The 19,191-nt window shown below is 37.9% G+C and overlaps 1 protein-coding gene across 3 annotated transcripts in view; it reads left to right on the top strand.

Annotated features, from left to right (window-relative positions):
- Positions 1-458: 458 nt before the first annotated feature.
- LOC108437231 (macrophage mannose receptor 1-like) overlaps positions 459-19,191 on the top strand; it is a 30,994-nt gene continuing 12,261 nt past the window's right edge. For 2 of the 3 annotated variants that reach the window (XM_017714192.2, XM_017714191.2), the window contains exons 1-17: positions 4,827-4,967; positions 5,325-5,714; positions 6,071-6,250; positions 6,870-7,025; positions 8,433-8,546; positions 8,648-8,785; positions 8,870-9,049; positions 9,358-9,515; positions 10,203-10,319; positions 10,527-10,642; positions 12,956-13,104; positions 13,233-13,432; positions 14,803-14,921; positions 16,905-16,977; positions 17,085-17,241; positions 18,225-18,260; positions 18,540-18,706. In XM_017714192.2, coding sequence (XP_017569681.1) covers positions 4,907-4,967; positions 5,325-5,714; positions 6,071-6,250; positions 6,870-7,025; positions 8,433-8,546; positions 8,648-8,785; positions 8,870-9,049; positions 9,358-9,515; positions 10,203-10,319; positions 10,527-10,642; positions 12,956-13,104; positions 13,233-13,432; positions 14,803-14,921; positions 16,905-16,977; positions 17,085-17,241; positions 18,225-18,260; positions 18,540-18,706 — 2,511 coding nt within the window. In that variant the 5' untranslated portion in view covers positions 4,827-4,906. Of the gene's footprint in view, positions 521-4,826; positions 4,968-5,324; positions 5,715-6,070; positions 6,251-6,869; positions 7,026-8,432; positions 8,547-8,647; positions 8,786-8,869; positions 9,050-9,357; positions 9,516-10,202; positions 10,320-10,526; positions 10,643-12,955; positions 13,105-13,232; positions 13,433-14,802; positions 14,922-16,904; positions 16,978-17,084; positions 17,242-18,224; positions 18,261-18,539; positions 18,707-19,191 lie in introns of those variants that run through there. The other variant, XM_037543553.1, reaches the window with a different exon arrangement.

Below are 19,191 nucleotides of genomic sequence, written 5' to 3'. Positions count from 1 at the left end.
TACGTATGTCATTGTAAATGTAAAAGGTTGTATTTTTTTCATTTATTCACTGAAAACAGACATTTAATTAAAACTGTGAATGATCTTGTCTCCAGCACCCCCCTGCTACCCTGAGGGAGAAGTGGCTTAGAAAGTGTGTGTGTGTGTGTGTGTGTGTGTGTGTGTGTGTGTGAATGATCTTAATATATACTACTGTTATTATGAAAATAATATATATATTTATTATACATCTGTTATTCTTTTGAAAAATGTGTTATACCTACATTTTGTAAGTAATAGAAAGAGCAATTTTCGAAAGAATCTCTTCAGCTGTTTTTGAAGCAGAAAATTACAGCCATTTTTCTTCGCCAGTAGGTGGCAGTAATTGCAGTAGGCGCTATATGTCAAGCAGGAAATGCAGGAAAAACTCGATTCTTAGATGCATCGCGATGCAGACGTGGACGATTCTGAATCGATTCACATGAATATGTAATTCATAACGTAATGTTTACGGAACGTAAAAGGAGGAACTTGGAAGTGGGTAAGTGCAGCGCCCAGACAGTTTGTGGTGGCACATAAAACAGAACTGGATGAGTGAGAAATGTGACTGGCACCCTCATTAAGACAGGTTAGATCAGGAGTCACAACCCAAATGTTAAAAAGAGCCGTTTTGTCCTTTCAACAAAAATCAAACCACCTTGGTAGTCACAACATTTAATGTCCAGCATGTCTCAGTGTGTGTTAGTGTCATAGTCTAGACTAAACAATATTAATGAAAACGTGGACTTACTTTGCTCTGCTATAAGCTTTAGCTATAGCTGCTTTCCTCCCCTTTCCTACAGGAAAATTCTCCTCAAAACTAGAACAGTTTCTTGTAAAATGTCTCAGTATTCAGCTTTTTTATGAGGCTGAAGTCATTTTCCATTCTCCAGCTTCTTGTTCGAATTTTCCTGTTGCACAATAATTTGAAACAGAAGCGTTTGACAGTCTCTCATTGCAGATTTAATGTTCCAGGAAACCGACTGCATTGCTTCTGCATTGCTTTCTAAAAATTATGACTTCTAAATAAGTCATAATTTTATCCCACCTCCAGAGAAAAATTCACTAAGACCACAACTAGACCAAAGTATTTATTTTTGTTTCTGATGTTAGCCATCTATTAAAAAAAAGAGGGTGTGATAGTTTTAAGTCAGCTGTGACAGGCAGCATAACAAGTTACATTACACATCACATTACATTTATTCATTACATTTAAATAACCCATTTAACTATCTCTTAAACCAGTCTGGAGAAGAACTTCTAAACAGTTATACAATCTGGCAAACCATGATTTAACTTGGTAAATAGATGTTTAATTTTGTTATACCTTAATAAGTAGCTTAGATTATTTGCTGTTACTTACAAACACCATTGACTTATGTAATATTAAAGCTCACTGTGACAGAGGTTTCTAGCTTCTAGAGTTTGCAGAGCCAGATGCTCGTTACGACTGAGGAAGCTATGTAAATCAAACATCTGGTCATATGGTAAGTGTGTTCCATGTAAATAGTTTTCACTTAATTTGATAACTTTACATAGCTATGATGTTTCGTTTACTGTTTTGCTATCTGAGGCTGACACACTGTTAGAAATAAAGACACTGTGCAGATACATTTTTTGTTTATTAAGGTCAAGTTGTGTACCTTAAATATATTTCCTTGATAGAACTATAAGAAATGTTCGATTTTTGATTAAATACACCATTCTCACACTTCTGCGTTCTAGTGAAAGCCCCGATGGCGTTTAATACTGCAAGGAAAGCGACACTACTCTGCTGCCGCCAGGAGAGGGTGCACTTCCAAGTTTTTCTATATGATTAGAGAATGAGGGGTGATGAGTGACATGAGCCTTTAGCAATGGCTAAAACGTGGAGATATACATTCCCTGTTTGAGTGGACTGACCGGCAATCTGTTCTCCTGTGATCAAGTGTGAGTGACGAGATAAGTGGCATAACTAGTGTCCTAAAGTGAACTCACCTCTTTCCTAACATTCTGACAAGCGTTAGCATCGTTAAATCACATCTACTCCTCTCAACTAAAGCGCTCAGTCATATTTAAGGACTAGCACATTCCCAAGCAATGAAAGGGAAAGAAAGAAGTGGTTCATGCAAGTTGTAGCCCTGATTTAAAAGAAAGTAAACTGAGGAAGCTGTGAGGGATTGGAAGGTGGGAGAACACTATCTTCCCAGTCTCGCTGTTCTTAGCAGCTGGCTAACTTGAAGCAGCACTCCATCACTGGCACAACATGGCGAATTGATGACACCATAGATCAAACAAGACACAAAAGCACTGCTTTCAGTTTAAAACACTTAAAAGGTGAACTCGTCTGGTGTTGATTTATTGCAGTTCACCCCTTAAACTACTACGATGGAATAGAGAAATCCAGCCATCGCTAGCTGGTGTTTGAATACTGTAATATACTCTGACATGGTTGTGGTAGGAGTGATGGCAGTAACATGGTGTGGTCCATCACTGACGTACTGAGCCAGCTAATGTTTGCTCTTCATACTAAGTTGATGTTGAGAAACTAAACAGTTCAGCACTGTTGGCCACTTGTTTAGCATTTGTAATGCGATAGCCGAGCTCTCATCACCAGACAGCTAAAAATAATCTTTTCTTTCTTAAATTATGACTATTACAAAAACTACGGTGGTGCTTTTCCAGCTGATAAAAACAGTGACGCAGACATTTTCTCCCACTCTCCCATGACAGATTTGTAAATGTTTCACTGTTTGGCGAGTGTTTGTCATGTTCTGACCATAAAGAATAGTTTAAAATAGCATTTACTGTGATGTGTATCAGTATTGAACAATATGAATTTTGTTTATTATGATAACATTTTTGGCCACATCACCCAGCTCTACTTATATTTTACAGAAGCAAAAGCATTTTATATACTAGTGTAGTGGCATAGACAGAAATACCTTTTAAAATAGGCCTGTGAAAATGTGACCACTTTGGCCATGAAGTAGTGGTAGTTAAAATAGCCAACAAAAATGCAATTTTTTACATAAACCCAACCAATACTGCAACACATCACAATAAAGCACACATCCATTTATAACAGGCACAACATTTACCCAGTGAAGATGACCTCAGTTCAAATCAGACGGATGAGATATTAATGAGAAACAACACAGCACACTTAAAAGCTAAATTGTGAAGCATCTGGGCTAAAGCATACTGCCATGGCAAGGAAAAAGTTTTATGGACTGTCTATATCTTACCTTTGATGACTTAGTAGACATCTGATTTGATATTTTGGCATAGCCATTCTATCTTTTGTAATAAAAATAGCACCAAATTCACAGACCAAAGAAACCACAATTTTTTGAAGTGAGTCAAAAAACAAACTCTACACTGTTGTGGTCTCAATTTTGCATGTGTTGGCACATTTTTTGACTGCAGCAGGAACTTTAATTTGAAAATGCATACCAGTGCTCCTCTAGAGCTCAGAAAGCTTGATAGCAACGATTGTTAAGCAGTGATTAGAGGGCTCTGATGAGTTTAAAATGAAGTATATATGCTCTTGTATATGTCTTTGTCACGTAACGACATCAGAACTACTGTGTTGTGATATTATTATAGAATTCAATCCAGTATATATAAATTACACATCTTTTAGGTGAAATTTTACACAGTTAGCCTACTGTATCCATCTGTTTTCACTCTCCCTTCCAATAACTGGTCTGCAGTGCTGCGTTGTTTAGAGCTCACGTGTTCTGAGCTAGAAAGCGGCTTGTGCGCATGCAGAGGTGTGTCTTGATTTCTTGCATCTGATTGGCTAGTTGTATAAATGAGTAGTGTTGTTTTTTATTTACACAATGTTCTTGGGTTATAACAGCTTTGTGTCATAGCAGGGGCTGGAAAATTGGGGTGGCAAGCAATAAGATGTGATTGCATTTGCCACTTTTCCACAGTACTGGAAAAGCTGTGCAAAATGTGCAAAAATGCATCACATCAAAAACTTAAAATCATAATATAAATGAAACACTTTTGCTATTATTAAAATATAATAATATATTAGAATTTAACCTGTCCAGGGTGTATCCTGCCGATGACCGCTGGGATAGGCTCCAGTACCATCACCCCCCCACCCCGCGACTCCGAGGGAGAAGCGGTGTGGAAAATGTGTGTGTGTGTGTGTGTGTGTGTGTGTATTATAATTTAAGGTGGCAGAGTATTTATAGTATCAGTAAACTTAAGGTGGCATTGTATTTAAGATATAAGTAAATTTAATTTGGTAGTCAGTTTAAAGTGGCAGTTGGCAGTTAAACAAAGCACCTAGCAACACATTACCACTCTGTTAATGTTTTGACGTGATTAGCTGGGTTTTTCAAGCAAACAAAGTTTGTTCACAAACTTTACCTTTTTAGTTCTATATGAATTTCATACTATGTCTACAGTTTTATTTTAAAATGAGGAATAAGGGAAATATTGGTGAGTGGTCGTGTACGTAATACTCAAAACATTTACCACCTTGCTAAACACATCTCCGTACACACGCACACACACACACACATGCGCACATGCACCCACCCACACGCACACACACGCACACACATGCGCGCATGCACCCACCCACACGCACACACACACACACACAGAATGAGAGAGAGAGAGACAGAGATAGAGATCTGCCACCTACACAGAAAGCAGGCATATGGAACCAATCACTGCTGAGGGCAGTTACTCAGGACAATGTAAACACTCTGTTGTGGTCTTCTGAGAAGAGGTTTCATAAAAAAAAGTGTTACAGCAGTTCCAAATAAGAAGCACGTGACAGGATGTTGAGCTTTGTGAGGACACTCCTCTCTTTAGCGCAGTTCACCAAGACCAATGAGTTTAAGTCACAGACTCTGGAATTTGCTCTTTTTTGATCATCAAGATGATGAAAGTAACTACTGTTGTGCTTTTACTTCAGTTTTTGCATTGCTTTGCTCAGTCAGGTATGCTGCCTCTTCCTTTTTCCTCTTCTCCTTCCTTGTTCTTATGATTTAATTATACCTTAGCTTGTTGTCTCAGCTAAAGAGGGAGCATACATGGATACATGTTAGTGCTTTAAGAAGAGGTTTATAGAAAAACAGCACTAAAAAAATGTTTTACTTGTTTCCTTTGCATTGGAAATGACCTGATATGCAACCACTGTCAATGACAACTGTGTTTTCAAATGGTTCGATCTATAAAGTTAAAGTTGCTAAAATTTTGCTTAATTTGCATTATGCTTTTCTTTTTCTCACCTGAAATGCAAAACACAGTCTGGACTAGACTGTTCCTTTGTAATGCATGTTAATTTTCCTGTATAGATGGAACCTCTTTTATGATCTACAATGCACACAAGAACAGATGCCTGGGAGACAACCTGAGAGAGTTGTTTCCGTGCAACCCTCAGAGCCCGAGACAGCAGTTCCGCTGGACATCAGAGAACCGCATCTTTAATGTTGAGCAGAAGAAATGCCTTGGCACAGGCAGCAAGAGTGAGGGCAATAAACTGCAGTGGTACATCTGTGATGCCAACAATGACCTGCAGAAGTGGGAGTGCCAGAGCGACTCACTGTTCGGCCTGAAGAATGAGTCTCTTTACTTGTCTCTTCGGGGAGATTCTCATTTACTAACACTCTCCAAAGACCCGGGAGACAAGGGCAAGTGGACAGTTCATGGAACGACAGACAGCGTTTGCTCTCGGCCGTATGAAGGTATCTATCTTTAATCTCTTAACGGAGAATTGAAATAAGCACATTTCTTTATTTATGCTTCAGTATTAGCAAATTTTTCATGAAAAAACAAAGACATAATTATTTATCATATGCTTTCATTAAGACAATGCCAACAATCTCTTGATCATACAAACGTAAAACTGAAATATGCACTACTTAATTTTACTACCTCATTCAAAGCATTCAAAAGCTTCTTTGAAATGTCAACGTAATACAGCAATAAAAGGGATGTTCAATTTTTCTCAAAACTCTATACACTTAAAGGAAACTGCATTAAACTGCTTACTAATTCATTGCAGTGAATTTCATACTCGTCTTCTTTTCTAAATTCACAGAAATATACACGATTGAAGGAAATGCTTTTGGACAGCCGTGTCATTTCCCATTCCTTTTCAATGATAAATGGTACACAGACTGCACAACGGAAGGCCGCTCATCCAGTCTTTTGTGGTGTGCAATTGAAAGTGAATATAAACCTAATCAACTCTGGGGTTATTGCCCAACTCAGGAAATAGGTATGTAGTGTTTTACTGTGAAGCACAAGTACAATGGGGATACCACATTTCATAGAAGGTCTTACCAAAATGTTTCTTAGTGATGCATCTCCCACTTGTGCTTGTTTGGTGGTTTTCATGTAATTCTTGCATTTGTTTGTTGATGACTTTTTGATGCATTTGCTGCATTTTGATTCCTGTCAAAATTCATCCACTGAAACTACTGATCAATATCTGACATACTAATTTTTTAAATAACAAACATGATGCTGTTTTTGTAAATTAATGAATTAAAAGGTATTGTAGACAATATCACTAACTTCACTAATGTCGGTTTTCAGCACAAAAAGTGTCAATACTACTGAGAAAAAGCCATTTGGGAATTGAAAGAGTGGGTTGTTATGTGTGAGCTGTCACTATGACGTATTAAACCTTACATAAAGATTTCACTGTCTGACACTGAAAAATTACAGTACATGTCAGCTTAATCACAATAATTAGCATTGTTTTCCTACTGGGGAAGTGCTGACTAATATATTTGGAAGCATTTGTAATGGATCTCTTGAATTCTGTACCTTTTTTTTCCTGGGTTTCCTTAACTTTTGTATAAAGAACACTGAGACATTCTCTTTGTGGTCAGTTCAACAGTTCTGGAGGAAGAATCCTCTGACAGATGTCTATTACCAGTTGAATAAAGAGTCTGCACTGACCTGGTATCAGGCCAGGAAGAGTTGTCAGCAGCAGGGGGGAGACCTGCTGAGCATCACTGAACCCCACGAACAGACCTTCATATCAGGTACTGTCCTCTTTCGCCTCTGAGACAAACTGCATCAGATAGAAAGGTCAGTTAAAGTCACCAGACATTAAGAATGATAAGAATGAGCAATGTACGATTGAATAGATATATTCATTTATTTTAATGATTTAATATAATGCCTTTATGTGTATATGTAACTTTATCTATGTAATGTATCTGTATTCAGATTTGAATACACTGAATTACCAGTGGCTACCTAAATACTCCCTGGTATTTGGGGGTTCCAAGTTGACTGGCTACTCCAGGGCTGGCTCAATGCTAACTTCTATTATTCTCACTTACTTCTGATAACTAACTCACTAACTTACTAACTTTTGCTAGTTTCAAGTGGCAACAAAATGTTTAGTTTTACAGTCCTTCATTTGGAAATGCTCTTTCCTGGGTTGGTAATGTGATCTTCCCCACATTAATTGAGATACTACACATCTCTTTTGTCATTGAGAAATGAGTAACATTTCAATCTTTCCACCAATCTCTTGGGAAATTGGGTGAGTTTTCAGATTCACAAATATGCTGTGGTGTGAGGCAGAGCAGTGCTGCAGCTCTTTTCAGTTAAGAATACCAAAGACAGAAGCTCACTGATTGTGGGTGAAGCAGCTAAACAAGGACCTTCCATTGAGTTCGTATTTGAGCATCTATTTTTCCCTAACAAACAGTGTAACATCATAGTAACTTTATTTCACACCTGCTTGTACCTACACCTACTGAACTTCTGGTACACTTACAGTAGAAGTGCACTTTGTAGTATTGTAGTACTGATTTGTCAGGTACCCTTTACACCGTCCATTTCTGTCCAAGGACCATCGCTGATCAGATATCATTTGTGTTGTGGACCGTTCTCTGCAGTGACACCAGCATGTTAGTTGTGTTGCACTCATACGATCACCACTGCCTGATGTACTATTCTCAATTTAGCAGTAACACTGAGGTGTTTAAAATCCTAGCAACGCTGCTGTGCCTGATACAGTTATACCAAGACAACACCTTCTAACACATAATGCAGCCATGTCATTGTCACTTCTGAGTTGAAAAACATCCACCAACCAAATATAATCTAATTTGGTGGGGGTCCCTTTTCATTAATAGACAGGGTAGAGGTTGGTTGACAATTTATACATTAACAATAGGTGCACTTTCTGAAATAGCCCATTGTTGTGACACATGTTGTCACATTGTTGTGACAAATGCTGCTCATTTGTCATGGAGGCACCACTGAGTATCTCTACATTTATGCTTTTTGTATTGTGTTTTACATGCAGTAATAGTCACAGTTCTAGTTCTTCTGTTACAACCCAAGGATTGTGGTGTAGCTTTGATATAACCAGCACAAAATTACGTTCAATCATGAAATAACAAACTCAATATTTTCACTTTACAATTTCCTAGGACTGACTGTGACCACAGGTCCAGTATTGTGGACAGGGCTGAACAGTTTAGATGCCTCAAGTGGATGGCGCTGGGTCAATGGACAACCTTTACGTTATCTGAAATGGTTGAGTGGTGAGTTTTTAGTGTAAGCTTTCAGTGCATGTAAGTATTTTTTGTCATAAAAGCATGTTCATCCATTATCTGTGGATGTACATGTGTTTCCCTGGGAAAAGGTGAACCATCTGCTGCACCAGGCCACAGCTGTGGGGTGATAACTCAGCTTTATGGTTCTGAATGGTCCACTGCTGTCTGTTCTGAAAGGCATGGATATATCTGCCAAAGAGGTCTCTCCACTCCCACTGTTCCACCAGGTAAGCAGTGTCTTTGTCTTTGCTTGACTTTGACGTCCTAGATATTTTACCGGTAGTTTTAAATGCTTGTCCACTGCTGTTCAGTTGTGCTTACAGGTTCTTGTCACAGTCCATGGATCCCTTACTCAGGTCACTGCTACCTCCTCACTCGTACAAAGAAAACATGGCTGGAGGCAAGAGATGCCTGCCGGAGTGAACGTGGAGATCTGCTGAGCATTCTCAGCATAGAAGAGCAAAGCTTCGTCATCTCACAACTTGGATACTGTGAGTTCCCGTGCATGTGCTACCCACTATTACCTGAACTTCCAGATTCTGTAAGATGAAAGAAGCAAAAGCTGACAAGCAATTTGAGATTTGAAACTGGCAATAAAAGATAAGTAAACACTGTTTTGAGAAGAAAAGTATATATAGTCTTTACACCAAGTGATACACATACCTAAACATTCTGAAGACTTAAATATCAGTCTGTGCAGTCCATAACACCAGCCTGCAATGAATCAACATACTCTTAACCTAACAATTAAGCTGTCTTATACTTCTTTACTGTTGGTTATTTCCTCCCACCCGTAAAGCAAAGACTGATGAGCTGTGGATTGGTTTTAATGACCTTAAAACTGCATTGCTATTTGAGTGGAGTGACCACTCCGGTGTCCCATTTGCCTTGTGGGATGTGAACGAGCCAAGCCACAATGCTGCCCTTAAGGAGGACTGTGTTTTAATGAGAGGACAGGTAACTACTTCCATCCTCATGAGAATCATCACTGAAACAGTAACACAAAGCCAGTTGATGCTGTTCTACTCTGTCAGAATAAAGGTTACTATACTGGTATATACTTGTTTGTCAAGGTAGAAACAATGCAATTGTACACTCAATGGTTCAACACTGATCTTAAGATACAGCTGTGCACCTTAAATAAGTTTTCCCAGGGTACAAATTATCTCTGTATAACCTATTTTTTTTAAAACAGGTGTTTAAAACAAAATGTCAGGAGTGAAGAGAAGGTGTAACTTGTGTACCAGTGCAACTTAAAGTACAACCCCATTTTCAAAAAAAAGCTGAGTTGCTGAGCAGAATGTAAAAAAAAAAATTAGGATGCAATGATATGCAAATCATATAAATATAGGGTTTAAATGATTTATACATCATTGCATTTTGTTTTTATTTACATTTTGCACAGTGTTCCAAGTTTTTTGGAAATGGGGCTGTAATAGTGCAAAAGAAATGTGGTTCAGTTTTGTTTTTTAATCAGGGGGTAATGAACACGTACCATCCCAGTGACAGTTTAATACCTTTATTCTGACTTTGTACAGCATTTGAAGTACTTGTTCTTTCCTTTTCACTTAGTTTTAAGGCTTTGGAGAATAAGGACCAGCGTAATGAAAGCTAGAAGAGTAAATACATCTGTTTCTTGTCTAGGAGGGAAAGTGGGCTGACCAAATCTGTCAGAACAAATATGGATACATCTGTAAGAAGAAAACCCATTCAAATCCATCTACTAATGACACTGTTGTTACAAGCCCAGGCTGCAAACCTGTAAGTATTTATCTGAAATGCTTTATTAGTTACGTTACCATATTCTGTGGAATACATAGTCATTTCTGTTGTCTCAGAACAGTCTGGGATTTTGTTGACTGGTATAGATTTTTAATTCAGGTTAAAGTTTGTAGGATTTCTTGTTATAGTAGAATTATGTTTGAAGACTTTCTCTAATCGGTGTCTCACATTTCTTGTCTATTTAAGGGCTGGTTCAGGTTTGGTTACTACTGCTATCTAATAGGATCAGAGACTAAAACCTTTGAAGAGGCCAAGCAGATGTGTGAGAAAACTGGATCTTACTTGGTTGACATTACAAACAGGTCAGAATTATTAGTTTACTTGTATTAGTGTGTGAAACACGCAATAAATACTTGTAGATTTGCATCTACTAAACATCTGAGGTAGTGCAAATATATACTGCATCCAAAAAAAAATACCACTACCACAAGCAGAAGCATTCTTGTATGTGAATAAGAGATATGAGCTATAGTTTCTATTTCAATTAATGTGATAGATGCATTCTGTCTGGTCCATGAAAGAAACACAATAGGTCATGTTCACATGAACGTTCAGGATGCTTACAGTGCTCCCGGCCTTCAGGAAAGTGACCATATCACTGCTCTCGAAACCAACGTACTGGCAGCTCCTGAAATGGCTTAAAGGTACAGTACAAACAGTGCATGTCCAGCCACAGAGAGCAGGACCGCTTTGAAAGTATAGACCCTGAGATTTTCAGAATATCAGCCAGGTAGATATGGTAGATGTGAACAAATACGCATCATCTGTCTAAATTCATCAGGAATTGTGTGGATGATGTAGTCCAAACTAAGAACATTTGCACTCTTCCGAACCAAAAATCCTGGATGAACAGTGAGAAGATTCTGGAATTTCTCACCTGTAGGCCTTAATCTGTTAGAATTGGAGTCTACACTTCTCCCACCCTCGTTCTCAACACAGACTGTCCACAAGGCTGTGTCTTATCACTGATGCTGTAGACCCTGTATGCCCACGACTGTGTCTACAAGCACAGCTCCAACACTTTGTTCTAAAGAAAGAGAATATTGTATTTGTTCGTTTTTCTAATGTGAAATGTACCCCAAATTATAACAGGGACACCATCTACCACTTCATCCATCTTACTCCAAAATTCCTCTTTCTCCTCTAACTGACAACCAACCTGTGGTGCATATGAACTGACCACATTCAAAATCACACCATCAACCTCCAACTTCACACTCATGATCCTGTCTGACACTCTCTTTACATCCAGAACACTTTTCCCAAGATGTTCCTTTAGGATTATCCCTACTCCATTACTCTTCCTCTCTACTCCATGATAGAACAGTTTGAATCCACCTCCAATGTTCCTGGCCTTGCTTCCTTTCCATCTGGTCTCCTGGACACACAGAATATCTACCTTCCTTCTCTCCATCATGTCTGCAAGCTCTCTGCCTTTACCAGTCATTGTCCCTATGTTCAGAGTCCCTACTCTAACCTCCACACTCCTGCCTTTCCTTCTCTCTCGCTGCCTTCTAACCCACCTTCCTCCTCTCCTCTTTGATGGTCTTCGACCTACAGTAGTCCAATTTCCACTGGCATCCTGCTGGTCAACAGCACCAGAGGCGGTCATTGTTAACCCGGGCCTCGACTGATCTGGTATGGCAATCATATTTGTGATCCGCATGATAGTTTTGGCAAAAGTTTTACGCCGAATGCCCTTCCTGACGCAACCCTCACCATTTATCCGGGCTTGGGACCGGCACCAGAAGTACACAAAGTACACCCCTAATGGCTGGTTTCTGGGGATACTACAAGCGATGATCTTTTAATGCTGCAGTGTTTTCAAATATTTTTCAAACAATGTTGGGTAGGGTCCAAGAGTATAGAAAAATTTCACCAGTCAGGGAGCTCAGTGTGAGGTTTCGCCATAACATTAGACCTCACAACTAACAGGTGTGTTAAAATTCTAAAGCATTGAATGTTTTTGCATATATGGGCTTAAAAGCTTTTAACATGCAATTAGTTATTAAATCAATGTCAAAAGCTAGTAATTTTACTTAGTATTATTAAGCTCTTTCAGGGGATAAACAATAACAGCAGTAGTTGTTGCCGAGTGATAAACGGCATCAGAGTTACTTTTACCATGTCTGTTACTTTTCATGACCATGAAAGTGCATGGATGCAATTCCTAAGAGTTGAGACAGTATGTGTAAAGCTAATAATAGCAGAAAGCAATGATTAGTAAATTCTGTTTGACCCTGAAATTTTGTTTGACTGTTTGACATCTCAAAAACATACATCACCTGGAATGCAGCATGTGTTGTGCATGCCAAACGCACTAATGCCCCTCATACCACAACAGACCTCAACTTTTGAATTTTACACAACATTCATTATTTCCATAAATAATCTGAAAGGTGGTAAGAACACAATACACATTTCCACTAAGCGTCAGCCCATTGAAGAGCTCAAGCCCAGAGAGGTTGGCAGCGTTTCTGGACACTGTTGACATAAGACTTCCACTGTGTGTAGTACTGTCCTAATTTGCATTTGTTGATGCAGAAAACTGTGTTTATTTATTTATGTATTTATTTATTAACACTATAAAAAAACACCATATCTACTCTTCCCAGGGTTCAAAATGCATTCCTCACCAGTCTAATTGGGGCGCAGCCAGGGAAACACTTCTGGATTGGACTGTCTAACCAGAAGAATCGATACATTTTTGAGTGGACAAACACCAAGAAGGTTTTGTTCACTCACTTCAATATTGGAATGCCAGGTAAAGCCTGAAAATTCTATGTATTTTTAAAAGATTTGCCTTCTGCCCATGAAGCATATTATAATGATTTAGTTACAGCAGAAAAATGACCACAGATGTGTGTTTTGTCACTGTTGTTAAAAATACAGGGGGGAAGCAAGGTTGTGTTGCTGTAACCACAGGATTTCTTGCTGGATTATGGGATGTGCTAGATTGTAGTAATGCAGAGAAATACATCTGCAAGCAGAAGGCTGATGATGTGGCCACAACTTTGCCCCCACCAATCACTCCTGCTCCTCACTGCAGTGCAGGCTGGAATGAAATACCAAACAGAGATCTCTGTTTTAAGGTATTTCTGATGAAGTATGATAAAGTGCTGTGAATGCTGAATTTCAAACCAACATGTGGTCAAAATCTTTGTGGAAAAATAAGTGAAAAACATTTAACATGTAGGGGAGAGTGGGGCACATCTGAACACAGCCAGATTAATAATTTTCATATATAAAGGGCCGGGGCACATGTAAACTTTGTTTCAAACACCTACTGGTTAGGAACAATTGAGCTGAAAGCAACACCACAAAACATCACAACTTAGCCCACAGACAGGATTATTTGAGTGGAATTGAGGTGGACTGAGGGGCTCTCTTTAAAAGTCTGCTAAATCAATGCAAACACTGTTGAATCAATACAATTTTATGATATTTGAACAAAATAAGATTTCCACGCTAAATATATCAAACTGAATATAATTAGAGAAAAGAGCCTGTGTTACGCAAAACGGATGAGCAAATGTCAGCAAGATGAAGTTATAAATATTTTATTTTTTGTGATATCTGTAGTGTGTTTTTGATTATTTTGCGTAAAAACTTAGAATTGGACTAAAATGGGCTGTTTTAAATTTATATTTGTAGGACTTTACTTGTATTTAACACTGAGTTACAGTGACCGCTGCTGTGCAGGGGCTGTACTTTGTACTCTACCTGTGATTTGTTTACATGCTTCAAAATAGTGCAGTAGTGATTAAAATGTCTGTAGCAGGGATGCCAAACACAACCCAGTAATTAACATTAAAAATGTGTTTTTTCAGTGATGGTAAAATTCTGTAAAATTACAGTCATTTAATTTCCTAGAAATACTGTCTTTAACTACAGTTCTACAGTTTCAGTAGTTCAAATTGTAGTTATTCAAATTCTAGTTGTTACTCTGACAGTATATTACCAGAATAATAACAGTGACGACCTTTTAAAATAAATGCAAATATTGGTGAAATAAGTGATTGTTATTTTTTAAAATTTGCATTCCAGTCCTGTAAATTAACTACAGCAGTGTTAAAATACAGGAATGTATATATGTATGGTTTATTTACATGCATTTAACCTTTAAAACATGTTTTGACCATAAAATTTTTACAATATTTTGATAGTGAAAATCTACAGTGTACATATGTTACTTTTAACAGAAAGAATCATTGGTAGAGTTGCAGTTTAAAAAATGGTGGTGATATGACAAAATGACCAAAAACATGCTCTATTTGAACCTATTGAACCATATAAAATATCCATATTACGTTTTACCCCATGTTAGTTTGTTCCCCACTCTCAACAAGATTATAATCAACCAAGAACATCAACTGTAACAAAACCCATATGGTGAATGAAGGTTGAATGTTACTTGGCTATTTAAATGTAATTTTTCATTCACTGGTTCTCTTTGATTAAGCTTTTTAATCCGGAATACAGAAGACAGAAAACATGGTCTGAAGCTCTGGACTTCTGCCGAGAACTTGGGGGTGATCTGCTCAGCATTCACAGTGCTTCTGATATGGAGGACTTTAAACGGTAAGATTGCAAATTAATTTATTTCTAAATTCATTACTAGCATATTGTGCTAATTTAACTTTATGCTGTAGTTCTATGCTGAAAAGCAGACTGAACTAAGTACAACTGAGCAAAGGTGACATTCAGTCATCCAGTTCAGTGGCAGAAAATGGCATCTCTGTGTTACAAACAGGGGTTCACACAGGTTTGAACACCCTACTCATTAAGTACTTAGTAACTCAGTCCCCTCTGGCAAACACTTTTGTAGCCAGCAAGATGTCTTTCTATTCTTATTTTAGGAATTTTTCTCCCACTCTTGAAAGTGTCTAGTTTGGCAGAGTTCTTTGCTGTATTGCTTGCACAGCAGATCTATACATGTTCAAGGCGGGGGAGAGGGCAGTTCCAAAAGATTCAGCTTGCATTTCTTGAAGTAGCTCAGTGTGGACCTTGAGGTAATTTCTGGAATAAAGTAAATCTACCCCAGTGCTTAACAGTTGCCAAGGTGCTCGTTTTTGTCAAATGCTATGTCTGTTTTTCTGCAAACACTGGGACCATTAAATTGTGTCTAAAGTGTTTCATTTTTATTTCATTAGTCTTGTTGTAAGTTTTCCATTTGCTGGCTCCTTCATGTAGATTAAGCTTTGGCAAACAACATTATATAGTAAAATGATGAATGTCACTCCTAAATCAGCTAAACCGTCCTGCAAATCCTTTGCTGTCATATGGGGGTTTCACTCTGCATTTTAAACAAGCATATGAACAATTCTAATTGTTCAGTCTGTTTTCTTGATCTGCCACAACTTGCCTTGACTTTTACAGTTCCCCTTAAGATTTTGGACCGTAGAAATTGTGAGCTGGAAGAGATTTTTGTTATATTTCTATTCTTACTTCCTCTTCAGGCCAGCCTGCAATTAGAAATGCTGTGTAAAAAAAGCTTCAATCCAAAGCTCAGCAGCACCGGTGATCAATACATTTGAAATTTGCTCAGTGTGCAAGGTTTGCACATCGCATATCTTGGTGCATGGAAAGAAGGGTTCTATTCAACAGCGAATATCTCTGCACATGAAAAACCTTTTCCTGTGATAACGTGAAGACAGCAACCCTCTTGCTATTCATTGAAGGAATTTATTTTGAAAAATAATATAGAAAAAGTGAAATGACTAGAATATCCCATTCCTTATTATGTGCGTTGCAATGCAGTTGCAGTATTTAAATTTTTTATTTGATTATTTTGTTGCTCCTAATGCTAACCATCTGTGTTCGGGATTATTAATTTGATAAAATCGTTATTTACAACATTTATATAAAATATGAAATTTCATCTATTCTTACCTACTGCTTGTTTACCAAAGATCTACTACTCAGCCTGACAAAAAATTCAGGTAAATGCTACAGGCTTTTTAAAAATTAAAATGAACAATAAAAACACAGTTGTCATCATTTCTTGCTTTTAAAAGACCAAAGAATAAGAATAAGAAAAGACCACAAAAGAGTGGAGGTATTAAGTATTAATTAACCTTACAGAAAAAGTACAGATGTGTTTTGGCATGATGTTGTAGACACCAACCCAATAAGTAGTACTACGAATCCAAACCCACCCACCTATGACATCATTGAAGCGAGTTATAGTTACAAACAAAACCAATTCCTCTGCAAGTTGCATGCAATTACATATTTTCACCAGAGAGGTAGAAATCTAAAACTTATGTAATGTAGCTTCAAGCTAAGACACAGTAGCACAGTTCAATGGTCCAAATCAGCTTTAATTTACTTAATGTTTTTTATCTGAACCTGAAAATGGCCTGTGAGGCTCAGTCAACCAAATTCATAGCACAAATATTATAATCTGAACCTGATGACTCAATAACTTTTGCACCCAAACCTGACCACCAGTAAGAGACTAGCGTAAAGCTGCACATTTCTGATGACTGGTGCTGTTAGATTACTTGATACCCATTGTCAGATCACCAATTTTTTTTTTTTCTCTCGTAACTTTGCTTGCAGAAGAGAACATGCATGGATTGGCTACAGCATCCAGGATCCCTCTGCTGGTTACACATGGAGTGATGGTTCCTCTGTGAGTTTTCTTTAAATTGAATCAATTCTCCCGAGATGATTCTTCATAGGGAGTAAGCCTGTGTTTGCAGTGCAGTGACAGTTCAGCTTTGGTTTCTTCTCTGTCAGTCATCCTATCAGGACTGGGCAGAAGGAGAACCAAGCAATTCACACAACAGAGAAAAATGTGCTATACTTCAGCGTAAACGATGGAATGCAGATGAAGGAAAATGGGATGACCAGCAGTGTGAAGACAGGAACTCGTGGCTTTGCGAGATTCAAAAAGGTAAAGTAAGCAAAACCATTACCATTACCTTGTTTGCATATCATGCCATAATGCAGATGCTTCTGTACGGAGTCAACAAAACCGCATTCAGCAGCTTGTGAGCCAATGGCTGTGCTCGTAGGTGGAGTTTGAGGTTGAGGGGTGAGTGCACTGTTCCCCCACCTGACCAAACTTCCTAGTGTTAAAATGAGCATGACCAGAAAGAACTGCATGTGAAATACACTTTTTTTCTAAATACAGCATGGAATGATGTTAAGGGGTAGTGTAAGAATTTTCGTAAATAATGTTTTACTAAATTAACAGAATTAACACTGTATTATTGCAGATTATGAGATGCTTCTTCACTAGGATATACATTACAGTCCACTACCAAATCCAATACAGTACTTATTTTTCATGTATATTAGTGTAGTATTGGATTGCCATGTGCACAAATGATTAGTATTGTTATTTTTTTATTTTCATTCTTATCACTGGTATTACAATTATATTGTCATTATAGTATATACATGGATAATAGTTTTGGTTTCGTTAAGTGCAAACTAAGCATTTTTTCAGGTTGTACAGTTTATTATGCTCATATTTACCAAAAGTTTTACCTTTGTATAAGCAGAGCTGTGTCAAAGAAAATTTTACTCTTTATCTTCAGTCATTGGCCCTTGCATAAATGATTCGACCACCTTGAATGATGTGTGAACTGTTCTGCGTTGAATTTACACAACTTATGTATCATGCTCTGACTTTTGTATCATGTCCTGTATGCTGCTTTGGTGAGCTGAGTGAAAATTCCTATGCAATTCCTGTCCTGGTGCCCCCATTATAGCAAAAGCAGTGAGCGATGCTGTGGTTCTCCAGTATTAAAGCCCAACATTCCTATTTTAGGGCTTTTAAAAAGCTACCAAGACTATCTTTCTTATATGCTGCCATATAATGTGTAAATAAACAGATTTAATCCACACAGTCTCTCTTTTGGTCTCCTGTAGGTGTAACTCCAAAAGAAGTAAACATAATAAGTAAAAGTAAGTTTTCTTACCAAATAACTAAGAATTTCATCTTATATTATTGGATTTTTGTATTGGAGACTAGATGCATGTGCAGAAAGTACATTATTTTCAGTCTAAATCATTTTTATTAATAGTTGTTTTAATTTTCAGTTGTAGATCCAAAAGAAATATATTTTTACTTTCATTTACTTATATTTTTGCACATTTCCACTTTTAGATGAGTAGGATTTTATCTATACATGTGCTTTCCCATCTTTATCACCCCTGACTGAAAGATATTCTCTGCTTTTACAGCGTATAATAAAACAGATGATGGCTGGATTATATTCAAGGACAACCAGTATTACATCTATCATGGTTATCCTGTCTCTATGAAAGAAGGACAGAGGTTCTGTAAACACAGACATGCTGATCTCGTAGTCATCAATGATGAGGAAGAGAGAGTGTTTCTGTGGCATCAGGTATGGTTGTTGATGTAATTCAACTTTCTAGGGGTGGGGAAGGTGGGGGGCGTGGTAGGGGTGGAGTAGATGAAGTTGTTGCTGAGCTTTCTTGGCTAGGCAAGTGGTCTTGAGGGTCCAGGTGAGGTCACCAATGATGTGTACATCAAGAAACCCTTGAGCTTTTGACTCTTTATACAGCTGAAGCATTGACGTACAGTGGAGAGTGATCACCATTGTTTGTCGTCTTATCAACGTTAACAGATACGCTACATGGACATAAGTATTAGCACACTTACACATTACACCTTCAGGAACTTTTCTGACATCCCCTTCTAAATCTCTAGGCATTAATATGCATCCTCCCTTTCCAACTATAACAGCTTACACTCTTCTGGAAAGGTTTCTACAAGATTTTGAAAAGTGTCTGTGGGAATATTTGACCATTTTTCCAGAAGAACATTTGTGGGTCATACTGATGTTGGATGAGAGGGCCTGGCTACTTT

Source organism: Pygocentrus nattereri, chromosome 2 (assembly GCF_015220715.1).
Source record: "Pygocentrus nattereri isolate fPygNat1 chromosome 2, fPygNat1.pri, whole genome shotgun sequence".
NCBI classification, from domain to species: domain Eukaryota; kingdom Metazoa; phylum Chordata; class Actinopteri; order Characiformes; family Serrasalmidae; genus Pygocentrus; species Pygocentrus nattereri.
The sequence above is the reverse complement of the archived record's forward strand: the minus strand, read 5'-3'. Positions and strand labels throughout refer to the sequence as shown.